This window comes from Sphaerodactylus townsendi, linkage group LG13 (genome assembly GCF_021028975.2).
Source record: "Sphaerodactylus townsendi isolate TG3544 linkage group LG13, MPM_Stown_v2.3, whole genome shotgun sequence".
Lineage (NCBI taxonomy): Eukaryota > Metazoa > Chordata > Lepidosauria > Squamata > Sphaerodactylidae > Sphaerodactylus > Sphaerodactylus townsendi.
The window spans coordinates 44,945,695-44,963,499 of record NC_059437.1 but is presented as its reverse complement, the minus strand read 5'-3'; the positions used below and the strand labels follow the sequence as shown (position 1 = coordinate 44,963,499).

At 44.8% G+C, this 17,805-nt stretch overlaps 1 protein-coding gene across 4 annotated transcripts in view; it reads right to left on the bottom strand.

Moving 5' to 3' along the window:
- Positions 1 to 17,805, bottom strand: part of SEPTIN5 (septin 5) — an 85,352-nt gene that overhangs the window by 4,773 nt on the left and 62,774 nt on the right. For 3 of the 4 annotated variants that reach the window (XM_048513743.1, XM_048513741.1, XM_048513744.1), the window contains 9 exons: positions 12,646 to 12,742; positions 9,866 to 9,952; positions 8,652 to 8,775; positions 7,641 to 7,775; positions 6,758 to 6,875; positions 5,751 to 5,852; positions 5,249 to 5,345; positions 2,537 to 2,672; positions 992 to 1,012 (listed from right to left, as the gene is read on the bottom strand). In XM_048513743.1, the coding sequence (XP_048369700.1) occupies positions 992 to 1,012; positions 2,537 to 2,672; positions 5,249 to 5,345; positions 5,751 to 5,852; positions 6,758 to 6,875; positions 7,641 to 7,775; positions 8,652 to 8,775; positions 9,866 to 9,952; positions 12,646 to 12,742 (917 nt within the window). The remainder of the gene's footprint in view (positions 1 to 991; positions 1,013 to 2,536; positions 2,673 to 5,248; positions 5,346 to 5,750; positions 5,853 to 6,757; positions 6,876 to 7,640; positions 7,776 to 8,651; positions 8,776 to 9,865; positions 9,953 to 12,645; positions 12,743 to 17,805) is intronic. The other variant, XM_048513742.1, reaches the window with a different exon arrangement.

The window sequence follows — 17,805 nt, the reverse complement described above, 5'->3', positions numbered from 1 at the left end:
TTCACTTTATCCACACAACAAACTTGTGAAGTAGGCTAGGCTGAGAGAGAATAACTGACCCCTCATAACAGAGTGGAAATGAACACCCATGTCTCTCAGATCCTAGTCCTGCACTCTGATCATCAAACGACACTATCACAACTACCGGTATGCTGATTTCCTGACTGCCTCTATCTTGCCTAAAAAGACAGGCAAACTGGAAACCCTAAAACCCGCTGTGGACAGCAGATAGTTGGAATTTTATTCTGCAGCTTGAACATTCTCATAAGCTCTTGACAGTTTCGAAAAAATTTAAGAGCGCCAAAAAGAAAAATGTTCAGACAAAACTTAAATCTAAAAGAAATCATATGTGCCAAAAATTTTAACTTGTTAAGAAATAAAATAAGAAGAAGTAAAACCCAAAAGCTTTCTGCAGGGCTGAGGCAAATGTTTGCTAGCAGGCTTTTTCAATTGAAAAAGGCTGGGAGAGGTGTGGAATGCCCTTTTCACATATTTTCACCTGCCTCACAGTCTGAGGTATCTTTCATTGCCGTTTAACAAGAGATGTTAGAATTTGACCATGGAGGATTATGCACACAATACTCATACAGCTAGACTTGTGTCTGGAGTATCTACAGACCACCTGCACCTATATGAATGTTCCTAGTCTCAAGTTTCTTGCTCCAGAAGCCCCACCTTCCAGTTTTAAATATATTATGAGCTTCTCAGGGCCTTCTCCGGAGTGGCACCACAGTCACAGAATATCCTTCCCAGATAGGCTTTGTTTGCTACCTTCCTTGATATCTTTTAGGCCCCCCAGTGAAGATCACTTTGTATCTTTTATTTCCTTGTCTTTTTCAACTATCGATTTGTTGGTTCCTGTTGCTGCCGTTCCATTGTGATTTCGTTAGTAATTTAATTTTGTTATTTTATTTTCTGTTAGTCACCTTGGAAGATTTTAAATGGAAAGTTGGGATACAAATATTTTAAAATAAGTAAACAAATACTCTACCATTGATCTACTTCTCCAGGGCTAGAAAAAGAAGATATAAAAAAGGTTTCAGAAGAAGCTTGCGAAAGCACAATAGAAACAGAACAAAGATCGTCTTCAGATGAAATCGTAACTCTGAGGGAGAAAGCTAGGGTGGTTCCTGTGTATATGTTCATCATTCATTCACTGTAGAGCACCGTACATCTAACACCATAGTCATAATTTCTGCATCACTCAGTGCCAAAGAAAACACAGTACTTTTCAGTGAAGACAGATCAACGGACACATTTCATGCTATTAACTGAGCACAGTGAAAGGCTGAGTAATTAGACTCTGCTTTCGATATGCAAGTATGTTGTTAGATTTCTAGATCACACACACTCAGCACATAAATTACCAGCAGATACACTTGAGAAAGAACTCCAATGGACAAAACTCCAGAGCCCCTAGAGGATGGGGCGGTATAAAAGTTTAATAAATAAAAATAAATAAATAAAACATGTTTGAGCACAGGTGTCAAACTCGCGGCCCTCCAGATGTTACGGACTACAGTTTCCATCATCCCTGTGCCAGCATCAGGCTGGCAGGGGATGATGGGAACTGTAGTCTGTAACATCTGGAGGGCCGCGAGTTTGACACCTGTGTGTTTGAGGGTGTGCCAGATGATATAAAAATTCTATCCAGGTCTCAGCTAGGCAAGGCTCAGCACATGATTTTTGCAGTCACGGGATGAACGGGCACGTGTGAGCCAGTCCTCAGGGACATGGACAAGTTGAAAGTTCCTTCATTCTTCCTGTTAACCCCACATTTTGTACTGCTTTCTATTCTGTCAGTATGACTTTTTCTAGGAAACACACAAACTGTTCCAGTGACTGAGAACAGCAACACAAATCATTCATAAAACATGCGTCAGGAAAACTCAGTTTCACCTTCTGTATCCATTCTTGTTCTTTTATCGCTGACAACTAGACCCCAATTAAAAGTAGGCCAGATCTCCATTAAAGGGTTTTGCAAAACTGCTCATCCCGCTTTTCAGAAGTAACTTCCAGCATAATATTCACATACTAGTGGTAAAGCCCATTGTGGGGGGAAATACAATGGGCTCTACAAAAGGGGGGTGATACAGCATCACCCACTGCAAAACAGAAGGCAAGGAGAGTGGGAGGGATTCTCGGAGGCTGCCTCTGTTTCCCCCCCACCCGGGTCCAGTCTCCTCGGATGCTTGCCTCAGTCACAGTCACCACCAAGTCACACAGCTGCCATTTCTTGCTCCTTCTTCAGGTTCCATTGTCTATGGCAGCAGCCCTGGCTCAGCCAGCGGCTGCCTCTCGCCAGCCCGTTGTTTTGGTCTTTGCTCCTGTCCTTCCCAGGCCTCCATTTCCCAGGGCAGCAGTGGCTTCCTTGCCGAAATTGAGCAAGCTGTTTTGAGCGCGATGACGAACCCTCAACCAGTGGGCACGCGCAGGACAGTTCTGTGCGCCCACTGACTGAGGGTTCGTCTTGGCTACATGAGCAAATTGTATAAGGTAAGATGGGTTTGTGAGATGCTCAGGTATCGAGACTCACCTGGTCATCTGCTGTATGCACTGCGCTCTGTAGTTCTCATAGTGAACGTCGCAAGTTACATCCTTCAAATCGTGCATGTGCGTCCGGATCAACATGTTCCGCAGCTTCACGAAGTCACAGTGTGCTTGGTTTTCCACTGCGAGAAACAGCAAACAGACCGCACATGCAACGAATGTCATGGGATTATAACCGGGTGTTCCTAGCAGTCTACCAACTATACAACAATGTTGCGGATGGAGAACCACCCTTCACGTACCCACAGAGACATCATCACACTATTGAACGTGCTGGCTCAGCTGACGTGGTATTTGTGAACATCTGCCTCATTCAGAACCAACCAGCATGCAACTCCCTCCTTTCTGGTTTTCCACTATCACACCTCAGCCCCTTTACTTCTAAATGGCATTTTTTCTCTTTTTTGCCATTCAGTCATGGCCAACTTATGGTGACCCAGTAAGTCTTTCAAGGCAAGAGGTGTTCGGAGCTGGTTTGGCATTGCCTGCCTCAGCACAGAAACCCTAGACTTCTTTGGTGGTCTCCCATCCAAGTATTAACCAGGGCTGACCCTTCTTTTTATCCTTTTTTTTAAAATGCTGCTAACAATCTTGCTTGTGTGTCTGTTAGAATACAAGCTGCCTGGAGGAGGGACTTGTACTCTGTAAAGTCCCAGGCACGCAGATGGCCTACCTACCCAGTGGTGGGATCCAAAAATTTTAGTAACAGGTTCCCATGGTGGTGGGATTCAAACTGTGCCGTAGCGCCAATGGGGCTGGGCGGGGCATGATGGGGGCATGGCCGGGCATTCCGGGGTCGGGACATTCCTGGGCAGGGCTGTGGCAAGGACAAAGCCACTGCGCCAGTCCTTGGGCAGGAAACGAATGCACGCAGGTGCAGGCTGCCACGCACGCCAGTGCACCTCCTGCTAGACTGCTTCAAGTTCTGCGCGCTACTGCTGAGAGGAGGGGCGTCACTAAGGCAAAAATCACGTGGCAAAATCACCCATTAGTAACCCCCTCTCGGCACACACAAATAATTAGTAACCTACTCTCAGGAACCTGTGAGAACCTGCTGGATCCCACCTCTGTACCTACCATATAAATTATAAATCCAAATGTACATATGGCCTTGCTGACCTGTGCCAAAAACAAGAGACAACTGGCGCAGTGGGAGAATTAATTTTGATGAACCTCTGAAACAGATAATGTGCTTTGCGCACACCTGTAATATATAAACCAAACAATTCCCTCAGTGACAGAGTTTGAGGCATAGTCAGGGATGGATAGAAACACCTCAGCTCAGCAGTTTAGGTGATAGTAGAACTTGGCTCAAACTCTATTGCTGTGAGAACTGTTCATTCTAAGGATCATTCTGCACATGCAGAATAATGCACTTTCAAACTGCTTTCAGTGCTCTTTGAAGCTGTGCAGAATAGCAAAATCCACTTGCAAACAGTTGTGAAAGTGGTTTGAAAATGCATTATTTTGCGTGTGCGGAAGGGGCCTAAGATATTTTATAGATACCGCCCCCCTCACGCCTCTGGATGAAGCATATGTAAACACATAGAGGTCTCAGAGTCCCCCTACTTTCAGCAGATAATTACGATAAAGTTGTTCCTTGCTCAAAACATATGAATATCAAGTAATCAGGAAAAGATGATAATAAATATAATTACAACATATGGCTTAAAAATGTATATATTCCTAAAGTTTTTTTCTCAAATAATAAAAATAGGTAATAGATTTGGAACCATTTATGGATTAGTATGTATACATTACGTAAAATACGGAATTAAGCAAAATTTAAATATTTCATTTAAGACATAAATACCCTTCCTAGCAGGAAGTCAATTTTAAATTAGTCTAAATAAATTTTTCTTACTGATTTTATCTTTTCTTTTTCTTTTCTTTCTTCCTATAAAATGTAACTTCTATCTTTTTCTCTCTCTACCTCCTTTTTACTTTCTCTACTGCGTTTGCGTCTATTTGTTTTATATAGAAATGTAAATGATAAATATTGTAATCTTTTAGATTGACATGGATCTGTACTATGTCTTACTTTCTTCTAATAAAATGTTAAAAAATGGAGGTCTCAGAGTCAAATTACCAATGGTCTCGTTTCTTTGCTCTGTGCTTGGTGCAGCCCACCTTTTCTTGCCACTACCTTTCAGAACTGCCCCAAAGGTCCATCTGACCCAGCAACAGCCTGCTAGATGCCTACAGAAGCTGACTTGCAAGGCATGAAGATGCCACTTCTCCATTAGGGATAACAGCAGTCAATGATATGCTCAGTGGTGGGATCCAAAAATTTTAGTAACAGGTTCCCATGGTAGTGGGATTCAAACTGTGGTGTAGTGCCAATGGGGATGGGCGGGGCAAAACGGGGCCGGGCATTCCGGGGGCGGGGCATTCCTGGGCGGGGCTGTGGCAAGGATGCAGCCGCTGTGCCGGTCCTTGGGCGGGAAACGAATGCACGCAGGCGCAGGTGGCCACGCACGCCAGTGCACCTCCTGCTAGACTGCTTCAAGTTCTGTGCGCTACTGCTGAGAGGAGGGGCATCACTAAGGCAAAAATCATGTGGCAAAATCACCAATTAGTAACCCCCTCTCAGCACACACAAATAATTAGTAACCTACTCTCGGGAACCTGTGAGAACCTGCTGGATCCCACCTCTGGATATGCTCCTCCATGGCTGTAGCCAATTTTCAAAACATACCTTCCACAATGCCCCAGGGATAGAGCCGCCCTCGTACTCTCTGGCCTTTGGCTTCCACCACCGTATTACTGCCAATGACTGCAAAAGGAGCACTTTCCTAGAATGAGAGGAACTGGGAATCAAACCATCTTGAAACATGTTACAGCCAAGGTCAGGGATGGACAGAAATAACCCAGCAATGATCACAGAAGGAAACAGACAGATTTCCTGTCTATGGCACAGGTGTGGGAAAGAAAGGAGGAGGAGGAGCAGGAGGAGCAGGAGGAAGAAGAGTTTGGATTTAAATCCCGCTTTTCTCAAAGTAGCTTACAAACTCCTTCCCTCTCCCGACAATAGACACCTTGTAAAGTAGGGGAGACTATTATTAAGGTAATATTTTATAGGAAGATTTACTGCCAACCCCCAATCCCACCATGTTACCACTAACTATTACCACTAACTGTTTCCCTTCTGCTTCTAGGAATGCAACAGGCTAAATGGTTATGCCAATCTTCACTCCCACCTTTAGCTCCCGGTCTTGTTGCTTGAACTCATCATCTTCATCCGAGTCACACTCTGGAAACTGGTAAACTTTGATTCCAAACTTGTCAATCTCTTCCCGGATCTGCACACAGATGGTGAAGGAAGACAGAAAGAATGGAAACAGCATGTTAGACCACAAAAACCAGTTGATGGTCCAAAAACACAACACTTTCAAGGGGGTGGCCAATAGAACCACCCAAAAAACTACTTGGATATTATTTATTCCAGTAATGGCCAGAGACTTAGCTGGGCAAAAGTAAACTCTTGTAGATATTGGGCAGCATTATGTCAACCTCCCCCCCCCACCCCCGTCAACATTTTCTTCCCCATGCATAATTTTATAGACTTCAATCATATCCCCCCTCAGCCATCTCCTCTCCAAACTAAAGAGTCCCAAACGCTGCAGCCTCTCCTCCTCCAGTCCCTCAATCATCCTCGTTGCCCTTCTCTGCACTTTTTCTATCTCTTCGATATCCTTTTTGAGATGTGGAGACCATAACTGAACACAGTACTCCAAGTGCGGTCGAACCACGGCTTTATATAAGGGCATGACAATCTTTGCAGTTTTATTATCAACTCCTTTCCTAATTATCCCCAGCATAGAGTTTGCCTTTTTCACAGCTGCCATGCACTGAGTTGACATTCCCATGGAACTATCCACTAAGACGCCCAAATTGTCAGTGTTGATTTTGTCATGTATGTCTGTTAATATTTATATAAGAGCACCAGTCACTTATTAAAACTGCGCATGCACTTGAATCCTCCATTGTAATTTGTGGCCAGTGGGCAAAGTGGCTTGTAGTGTTTTATTCCGTATATCAAGCCACAGGTCAAACCCATGGCAGCTGCAATGTGCAGTTCAGCTCTCTGAATGTTGTGTTGCGCATGTTAAGGATTCCATGGCAGATCCCAGAACTTCGAAGCCTAAAAACCCCACATGCGGCTCCTCCTTCCAAGACTACCAAGTCGAAAAGCAACACTGCTCACCCGCTCTTTTAGTTTCTTGATCTCCGAAGGGATGAGGCAGTCGGCTTTGGCAATAAGGGGCACGATATTGACTTTCTCGTGAAGAGCCTTCATGAACTCCACATCCACCGGCCTCAGCCTGCGACAAAGAGAAGCGAGATAAGAGAGGAATTGGCCGGGCAGGAGGGAACGTAGACAACAAAGAGAGCAAACAAAGGGAGCTTCCACATTTACACCCATGGGTACAGCCAGAGCCAGATTTCGGTCCTGTCACTGCACTGCACTTGCAGGTACACTCTAATCTGGAGAACCGGGTTTGATTCCCTGCTCTGCCACTTGAGCTGTGGAGGTTTATCTGGTGAGAAAGGGGGGATAGAAATCCAAACTCTTATTCTAGGAGGAAAAGCAGCCTTGGGAAGCACTTGCAGGAGGAGCAGTGGCGTAGTGGTTAAGAGCAAGTGTGCTCTAATCTGGAGGAACTGGGTTTGATTCCCCGCTCTGCAGCCTGAGCTGTGGAGGCTTATCTGGGGAATTCAGATTAGCTTGTGCACTCCCACACATGCCAGCTGGGTGACCTTGAGCTAGTCACAGTTCTTCTGAGCTCTCTCAGCCCCACCCGCCTCATAGGGTGTTTGTTGTGAGGGGGGAAGGGAAAGGAGTTTGTAAGCCCCTTTGAGTCTCCTGAAGGAGAGATAGGGGGATATAAATCCAACCTTTCTTCTGCTTCTTCCTCTTCTTCTTCTAAGTTCAACAGAAAAGCTGCTCAGCTTTTCCCCTTGTGTTCCTGGCTGCATGCTAGAGCATGCAGAAAGAACCTGCCACTACATGCCCCAATTCAGATACCCTCTTTAGTCATAAAGAACCCATAGGGGCCCAATCCTGCGCACGGAATGGAATGCCTCACCCGTGGCCAAACGGAGAGATGAAGTACAAGCAGCAGTGGACTCGGTTGTCCTGGATGTTCTTCCGATTGAGGCCGCTCTCGTCTCGGAAGTACTGTTCGAACTGCTGGTCGATGTAATCGGTGATCGGCTTCCAACTGGGTTCAAAGAAGTACACAGAAAGGGTGGAGATTTTATTCCCAAGGGGGTTGGTTTTTAAAAATTATTAAACAGGCGTCGTTTCCCCACTTACCTGCTGCTGTGCGCTACTCTCCCCAAGTAGCGCAGGGTCCCCCGGCACTCCCCACTAAAGGGGCGGCGACAACGCTACAACCACCCGGCAGCTGCGGCTGTCGGTGCATTGCCCCTGGCGCGTAGCATCATCCCTGAATTGCTTGCTCTCCTCAAAATGGCGCCTTTTGATGACCAAATGCGCAGAATGCGAGGTCGTGAAAACTCTGGGAGAGCGTGGCAGAAATGACGCGCACTGGGAGTAGCGCGCAGCAAAGGGTGGTCGAGGAGTAATTAGGGGAAACGACCAGGGTTCACAGAAGTCGGGGCTATCCTTGACTACTAGTCATAAGAGCTAGATGCAGCATTTGGATTCAGAATTTCTGACAAGAGTTCACATGAACACATGAAGTTGCCTTATCCTGGGTTGGTCTACTAAGGATGGTAATGTCTATTCTTACTGGCGGAAGCTCTCCAGAGTCTCCGATTGAGATCTTTCACCAAACCAAAAGGGAAAAGATGCATGGTGATTGTTTTAATGTCATGGAAAGCCCTTATGCATTTCCCTGTATAAGCTTCATTCAGGGGGATCAGACTATAACTTCCTGGATTCAAGGACAGGGGGAAGACAATTCAACTATTTTCAGATTAAATGTATGTGGCAGTTGGATAAACAAAGAGGCTGACTTCCCAGAGGGAAACTGGATGAGGTATGGCCGCTCTGCTTCTGTCCTATCCTTTTAACTCAATCTCCCCTCTTCTTACCATCTGACAACTGCAGAAACAGTGGGGAGCGCACTTACCACTCCTTATTGTTAACAGCATCTCCGAAACCTGGAGTGTCCACTATTGTTAGCTTCAGCTTCACCCCCTTTTCTTCAATGTCCACTGTGTGTTTCACAATCTCTACTGTCTGACTGATTCTTTCTTGATATACAAACATTAAATAAAAAGAAGGTAATGCAGGTTAGTATCAGGAATGTCTTTTTTCCCTTCCACATCCCAAAATATGGCCACGTCGCACCCACACTTTTCTCCCTCTTGAGACATAATCCTAGAAGTTCAGAAATCTCCTGTTGAAATGCCTCAGTTTTAGACTTAAGGGGCCATTCCCCCCTCCCCCAAATCCTCTGCTAAGATCTGCTTGGCACAAGGTAAGGTGAGTGACAACTAGGGAACAGGGTCTTCTTGGTGATGGCCACATTGACTCTGGAATTTTCTCCCCGCATTGGCCAAGCTTGCTAAGTTTTAGGTTTCAGGTAGAATATTTTTATTTATTGAAGAATTCTGTTGAGGGGTTGTTTTTTTCAGTGCTACTTATGTTTAGTCATTTGCAGGGATGAAATATTTAGTCATTTGCAGGGAAGAATCAACACCCACCTACTGCTTCAATCTTGCAAATGCTGCTTCTTGCAGTGTTTAATTTATTTTCTCCAGCTGAGCCCCAGATATAGAAATGGGTCTAGCTAGAAGGAAAAACAGTCTTGGAAAGAACTTGGAGGGCAGAATCAATGGGTGAAAGAGAGGATGGTTTAAAACATGTACGTTCCATATCTAAAGAGTTGAGGAGACTTTCACCATCCACCCATCCACCACTGCAACCCCTGTCAAAAGGGTTTCCCATTTACACTATTACCATGTAAAATGCATCCCTGTGTATCTTATCTAGTCTGGCCTGTAGTTCCTCGTGGAAAGAGTCAGATACATCTCTAGCAAATAATGCTAAAAATATTTTGGTCAGGCTTCTATCTCTCAATAAAGAGAAAAGAAAGAAGAACGCATGTCAGCAACAGTAATAGGAAACCAGGAAGTGCAACATTACAGAGGCACTTCCTGTTGCAAGGGTTAAGAGCTGCCATGACAGTTTTGGTACCACAGTAGCTATTTTCCCCATAAAAGTACTGCTGATCCATCCGAACTAGCAGCAGTGAGAATAGGGAAGCCAGCTTTTAAAGACAATCCGTTCAGTTCTCGTCACAAAAAGCTCAGCTTATTCCTCGCGCTGGATACAACATACCCTCTGCATTGAGAAGCTTCCGGTCTTTGTAGAGGTCTGTCAGGAACAAGCTGTTCACCAGTGTAGATTTGCCCAGACCCGACTCGCCTGAAAAAAATGAATCCAAGTACTGAATTAGAAGAACATCTTGGACACAGTTTCTGAGACTGAATTCCAAGACAATATTTTGTTATCTTTTGAGAACAGGGTGCAGAAGTTGCATTATCTTTCACTAGCAGAAAATGTTCTTGTTTATGATACTCTGTCCTTGGTCAGATGTAGTATCTCAGCTCCATCCAGTCTAGTTTTATCTGTCCCCATTTTTGATGCTCAACAAAATGCCATTATGTTGGCAGAGGAGAACTCATGGGAACAGTGTCCCTCATCAGGCCTTCATCTGAATTAAGGGCCCTCCAAGTCCACATTCAGTCAATCACCAAACCACTGATAGTTAAGATGAGTCAATGCAGACAACTTTCAACAGATGGCACCAAAAATGGAATTTCAAACTAGGGATTGCAGCTAGTTTGTTAACCATAATCTGCGGTTTGCTGTGACATCTGAATTCACAAACCACAGGTTGTGAAGTGTAAGTGCTGTTCCTTGCACCTAGCCACAGAGCAGGAAGCTCAGGGAAGGTGTTCTCTCTTCTGGGAGACCAAAGAGAGAGAATGAGCAGACCACTCAGCATTTACACATCAACTTGGTTTCATTAATTGCGAATAGTAAATGAACCAAGTTTTCTCCACACAGTGCAGCCTAAACAAGCCACAAGACTGTTCACGGTTGGAATGTCTGAGTAACAGTTTCCCAAGCCTCAGCTCAACAGCCAGTGGGCCATCAACTGGGAAGGACTATTGCCTTCATGACCTGCATGTCAGCTTCATGGACAGTGCAGGAAAAGATATTAGCTGCACGGTCTGATCCAGTAGGGGGATTCTTATGTCTTTGAGGAAAAACTAGTGGCTATCTAGACAGGCAGCCCCATATCAGGACTTCAGTTTTAAAATACAGAAAGAAAATACTTTTTCTATGCATGCACAAAGTTCTTTTTCCCTTGCCACTGAGGAAGTACATCCAATAAAAGCATGATTTCCATCTTAGGGAAGCCAGCTCCATATCTTGTACAGATGAAATTAAGATCTAAATCCGTGGTGGCGAACCTATGGCACTCCAGATGTTCATGGACTACAATTCCCATCATTCCCTGCCTGCATGGCCAATTGGCCATGCTGGCAGGGGCTGATGGGAATTGTAGTCAAAGAACATCTGGAGTGCCATAGGTTTGCCACCATTGACCTAAATCTAGGACTGCAAATGGGTTGGTCATAGGCAGCCAAAACTTGTGGAGAATTCCAGCTGACAATACATTTCAGGGAAGTCTGACGACAAAGGCTAGGGTTGGAAGAGATTTGTGTGGGAATGTTCCATGTGCCATCCATATCAGAATTGAAAACAAAACAAAAAATATGGACAGAAAGACTTCAAATTATCTTTATCCAGATGGCTCCATGGTCTCTACAGCACTTTGCAACTACCATGTCAAGGGAAACAGAAATCGTAGCAGCTTCAAGTCCTGAAGAGCCAGATGGTGGGGAAACATAAACCCTGACTGGATCATACAACTGCCATCTTTCACAGGGGGGCAGAATGGTGTTCGCAGATGGATAGTCTCACACCCCGTTTATCTTCTTCAGTGAGAGATTTAAAGGGTCGAACTAAATCAGTTTTGCATTCAAATATTTTTGCTTGGTAAATAGCAGATTCAGCTTGGTACCATCGGCAGGCAGAGAAATCATTTGCTTTACTGAAGAGCAGAGATAGGAAACACAAAGAGAGAACCGGTATTTTCCTTCCATAAGGCAAACGTCAGTTTTGTAGGGCCAGTTCAGAATGGGGGGAAAGGGGGAAAGCCTGTTGTGTTAGAATTTACAATTTAGGAACATTCCCGTATATTACTGGTCATTTGCAGACTTGCCGTAAGATCACGTGGAGAAAAATCTAGAACAAGGCCTAGCAAGATCTAGAACAAGGCCTAGCGAGATCTAGAACAAGGCCTAGCGAGATCCAGAACAACACCTAGCGACTCTGTACAAGATGCTTTGGTTGCTCCTGACTCTTAGGTTGTGTTAAGCCATTTCTTGTTTCTGGTAACTGTGCAGTATTCCTGATCTGATATTTACAGAGAAAATACACCTGGATGATCCAAATGTAGACCAGGCCACAGAACACTTGGGAGCTCCCAGTGAAGGGAAACAGGGAACAAGAGATATGACCCTGCAGAGCATTACATCGGTTGCAATAATCTGGAATGTCATCTTGCTCATGACTGAGTATTGCTGGGACAAATCTACAGGGCAGCACAAACTGTGAATCTTCCACACATGGACTGGAACATAATGCTTCCATGTGCTATCTGTGTCCAAGATGTGCTAAAGTGATGGCTTTGTCAACAGAGATGACTTCTGTCCACTTCTTTTGTCCACATCTATGGCTGGCACCTTCTCTCCAGAGCACAACCACACAGCCCAATCCACAACAGCCAATAGGATTGTGACTGTAGAACCAACCAGAAATCCAGAAACAGAAGCAAAGCCTAAATATTACACAGGAAATGGTGCAAAATTACACAGTATGATCCTATTTACAGGAAGCTTACATAGTACTATAGACTACAGTCCTTAATAATTCATCCACATAACTTTTTAAATCGTTTTGTACAGTGCAACCCTAGTTACTTAACAACAGGGCAGGTAGTAAAGCCCAAGAGGGGTTCCAATTAAGTGTCTGAAAATCCTCACCTGCCACCATGAGAGTGAAATCAAAGCCCTTCTTCACGGATTTCCGGTGCACCTGGTTGGGCAGCGTTGCAAACCCCACATACTGCTTTTCATGGTCCTGCAAGAAGAAGACAAGTAGCAGTTGGACACAAAGAGAACAAAGGATAATCGTGTATACAAGCAAATGCAGCACAACTTAGAAGTTCAAGGAATTGATAGAAGCTCCCTGCTGGGTGCTTAGGGACATTTTGGCCCTAGACAAATATAAGTTCGGGAGAAAGTGTAATTTAAGAAGAGAGTGAGAAATTGTATTGTTGAAGGCTTTCATGGCCAAAATCACTGGGGTGTTGTGGGTTTCCAGGTTGTACGGCCGTGTTCCAGTAGCATTTTCACCTGCATCTGTGGCTGGCATCTTCAGAGGATCCAGCTAACTTGATCCTCTGAAGACGCCAGCCCAAGATGAAGGCAAAACATCTGGAGAAAATGCTACTGGAACATGCCCATACAGCCCGGAAAGCCCATAACACCCCAAAGTGAGAGATTCCTGAGCTGATAACTGATTGGTATCTCCCTGGGATGAATATTATATTGTCTGACAGACAGATGAGCTGAAAAGGCATTCATGATAGATGCTGGCTATACTGCCAACGTGGGGGGGGGGGAGGGGAGAGAGAGAGAGAGTGAGAGAGAGAGAGAGTGAGAGTGAGAGAGAGAGAAAGAGAGAGAGATTTATTGGTCCCAATTATCTCTCTCCATAGCATTTTGATGGGGACTCATGGCTGATTAATGAGAAATGAAGTATTTCTTTAATCAGCTATTTCAAGAGAGGCCCACATTTAATGACATCCAAGAGTGAAACATGTTAATAAGAGGGAAACTGTCTGCCATGGCTGTTCTCTAAGAATAGGGATGGCAGCTGGCATTTCTAACTCAGAGACATTTGCTGTGTCTAATAGCAAACTGGCTAGCCCTCCAGTCCATGACAGAAGGCAGGCATGGAGAAAAATACAATTGTGTGGATCCACTTAAAATGAGGAAGGGGAGCAAGGCCCAAATGGTCTTCAAAATGGATAGGATAATGAGAGTAGCTGAGTGACAATTGGGTTGGCAACCAGCTGACGGCTGGCAACCAGCAGAAGAAGGAAGAGATGGAAGGAAATGACATCATGCTGTTCGTGCAATGTCACTTCTGGCAAATACCTTTCTATAAGGATTGGCCACATTCATAACAGTCACACTGGTGTGATGGCCGTTGACATGTCACTTCTGGGTATTTGGAGGAAGGGGTCCTACCATCAGAACAACATCCCTTTTTAAACATTGATCTCCCGGCTCCTGAAGCAATAGACCTTGTCTCCTGAATGTCAGGCTTGGCCTATGAATTGTTGGAAGAAAAGGGACTTTACGCTGTTTCCTGCCTCATCCTGCAGAGGGGTTTTTTACTAGCGAGCTAGTGGCTAGATAGGGACTTAGGAATTTGTCACCTTTACTCTATCATGCTGAGTCTATCCCTTTGATGTAGACTGATACTCTTAGGGACTTCCTCCCTTGCTTCCGCCTTCTTCTCGGACCTCTCCATTACTCTTACCTTCACCATGCCTAGGGAGAGGATGTGTCTCCTACACATCCGCCTCCATCCAGCTAGATTAGATTAGATAGTGAACCGATCTCTCCACCTTTCTATCCAGAATGGAGTTCACTAATAAATACTCTTTTTACTAGATTAGAAACTACAAATGACTCTGACTTTCTTTTGTGTCTGAAGTTCTCTCTAGCAAGCTCAACCACGTGTTTGTGCTCAGGTAAGCTTCTCTGTGTTTAGCCTCTGTGCCACTCTGCTACTTTTCAAGGGATACACACGCACCAGGTGTGGATCTTCCAACATGAATGAGGTGAGTAGTGAGGGGCTGGGTATTAATCCCAACATGGGTAAGATGGCCAATTATCTATTACAAGTTTCAGATCCCAAACAACGCTGGGTTCTGACTAGAGCCAGATGCAATGTCTTCTCCCCTGCCCTTTTACAAGGTCGGATTGAGAAGCTCCCCCTATCGGACAGAGTATGCCAGTGGTGGCGAACCTTTGGCACTCCAGATGTAATGAACTACAATTCCCATCAGCCCCTGCCAGCATGGCCAATTGGCCATACTGGCAGGGTCTGGTGGGAATTGTAGTCCATAACATCTGGAGTGCCAAAGGTTCGCCACCACGGGAGTATGCCCACATTATCCTACCGCGGTGGAAACATTGGAGCATATTGTATGTTACTGTCCAAAATATAATTCACAGAGGGAAGCTCTATTATCTTCAATTATGGATAAAGCCTCTCCCAAAGTTTGCATGGTAAAACTATTTAATAGTAATGATCCTCTGATTTTAGGAAAAACAGCTCACTACTTCTTGCAGGTCATGTCGCTAAGAGTGAATTAACAGCATACGTTATACCTTTTCTTGTTGTTATTTTATGTAGCACAAATATGCCTAATAAAGGTCTTTGTATCGTATGGAGTAGTGAGGGGGCAGAGTGCTAAGGGTGGCAGAACAGATCGTACCACTTCCAAATTGTGGGTGTGAGATTACATTTGTCAAAGCGCTCTCATATTCATAGATCCATGCAAGGGGGCAAAGGAATGCAACATGCCAGGTAAGAACCATACACAGTTTACAACCTAAAAATTAAGCCCTGTTGCGCATGTCCTCCCCTGCTGAAGCAAGGTGGGTAAACCTGAAGAGTTGCTAAACTGACACCTGAATGCTTTTCTTCATCAATTGGCCATGCCAGCAGGGGCTGATGGGAATTGTAGTCCACAAACATCTGGAGAGCCACAGGTTGCAGCCTAGCCAGTACCAAGCTAAAGGTTTCCCCCAGACCTTGTTGGTTTGATTGTGCATTTTTTTACTGTTCTTCTTCTACCTCCTCTGAAGTGATCTGTATTTTATTTTATTGATGTTTGCTGGAGTTTATGATTTAGTCTTACTTTATTTGTGGTTGGGTGAAAACAAGTTTTTTTTTTAAACTGAGGTTTGGATTTTTTTAAATGTGGTCTATTGATTCAGTTCCGATTGTTTATTGTTTGTGGGGAAGGGGGGCGGTTAACCTTGTACGGAAGCCACCTTCTGAACACCACTGACATGATAGGTTCTATATATCTTGAATAAAATAAATACTCTCGGTTTTTCCACTATCCTTGGCCCCTTCCGCACACGCAAAATAATGCGTTTTCAAACGACTTTCACAACTGTTTGCAAGTGGATTTTGCTATTCCGCACAGCTTCAAAGAGCACTGAAAGCAGTTTGAAAGTGCATTATTCTGCATGTGCGGAATGAGCCCTTGAGAGTGCCAAACGTTAATAATGAAAGAGACCAATGCCCAAAGTTCTGTTTACCCTCAAACACTTTAGATATGCTGGACAGAATGATACCAAGCTACAAGAAAAGGACAAGTAAAGTTTTCAGATCTACACTGACGGGTCAAAGACAGATTGCAGCCAAGGCTGGAGCGCTCCTCAGAGTCCCCACAACCTTCACAAGGCGGAGAAGGCTAAACGTGCTAACTCAAAGGCACCATTCCCCACAGTGTTTACACTGGCTCCAAAACGAGGCCGGCCACTTCCTGTTGCCCTCAGGGGGACAAGAGATTCATGGGCCGGCTCATGCCAGTGGAATTCTGGCTCCACACTGCAAAACACCCTGTGAATGTGCCATTCATAGTTCATGATAACTCAAGAGGTCCCGTTGGCGGTTCTCCGCTCTTACTACACAGAGGCGTCTTTCTCCCAGGCGAACCCTGTCATCGCATTAAGAACCGTTTCAAAAAGGGGGAAAAACCGCTTGGAAGGTCTTACAAGCTTGAACTCATCCAGGGGTCTTCATCCATCACTTTTCCCCTCCTCGATTCCGAAGTGGCAGAGGGGGTGCAGACACGGGGGCTGCCCCTGAGATACTATGCCTCGCTTTCTCAGTCGGCACCGCGAGGAAATGGCATTTCATCGCCATGGGCATGCACAAAGAGCGTTGCCTTGAAAAGCTGCCTTTTGCTTATACACACCGACAGCCAGGGTGCCTTGCTTTGCAGATGATTCAGCCAAGGGACTCTGGTCGGCCACCTACACCAAGTCAATATTTTCAGTCATTTGGAGATACCCATCCTTCTGGTCCTCTGACAAATGTGCCAACAGCAGTTCCTAATAACACATAAATTGTGGCAGCCATCCACTTGAACGGCAGCTCTTGCCTAGTGACAAACCCTGCCCTCCTGCTCCCCATGTTTCCATTGACAAGGCCCTCATGGGAATCCAGCTGAGAATCCGCTCCTGAAGGAAACACCTTTTTTCATTCCAGGATGTTGGACAAGATTTTCAAGAGTGGTATCTCTTGAATTGCTGTAGTCAGGGGATCTAACAATATATCCAGAACAGTTTTATAAAATTATAGACTAGTCCATCTAGTCAGGGGATTTGATAGTATTTAAATGTTGAAAAAATTATTACTGTTTTAACTTCCTCAAGGAGCATTTATGAATCGAACATTTGTTGTCATTTATGTATTTGGTTCCTACGAGCGGGCTTGGGAACCAATTTTTTGGCTGCAAAGTGGGATTACGGTAATAACTGTAAACCTGGAAGCATAGATAGGTACCAGGCAAAATTTGACTGTTTTCCTGCAAAAGAATGTGTTCCCTGGCACATGAATTTGTGTTCTTTCTGATATCTCAAAAATGTTTTCTGTAATAACTCCCTATAATGTTAAAATCCACGGTCAGTTGACCTTTTTCGGATACAGAACGTCTTGCTACAAGGTCAGCAATCTCCATGGTGCACAAGGGCAATATCACCAGTGCTACTGAGACAGTACCTTTAAATGTTGTAAATGCTAGAGATTATGCACATGTAAATACTCTGTTGGAACACTGATCTCTCTTGTTCTTACAGAAACATGTATAAAAACCAGGGCTCATTCCAGGTTTCAGGGCTCTTGGCAAGATGCTATCCAACCCCGCCCCCCCCTCCCCGTCCCACCTCCACACAGTCATGACCCCAAGAGAGAGAAAGAGAAAGATAGCAGCTGAACTATGGTTCTTGCACACTCAAGCCCAGTTCTTGCAAAGGCTCCTTCCACACAATATGAGACACTCCTACAGCCAGAGCTAATAAAAATATGCATTGAGTTTTTAAAGACAG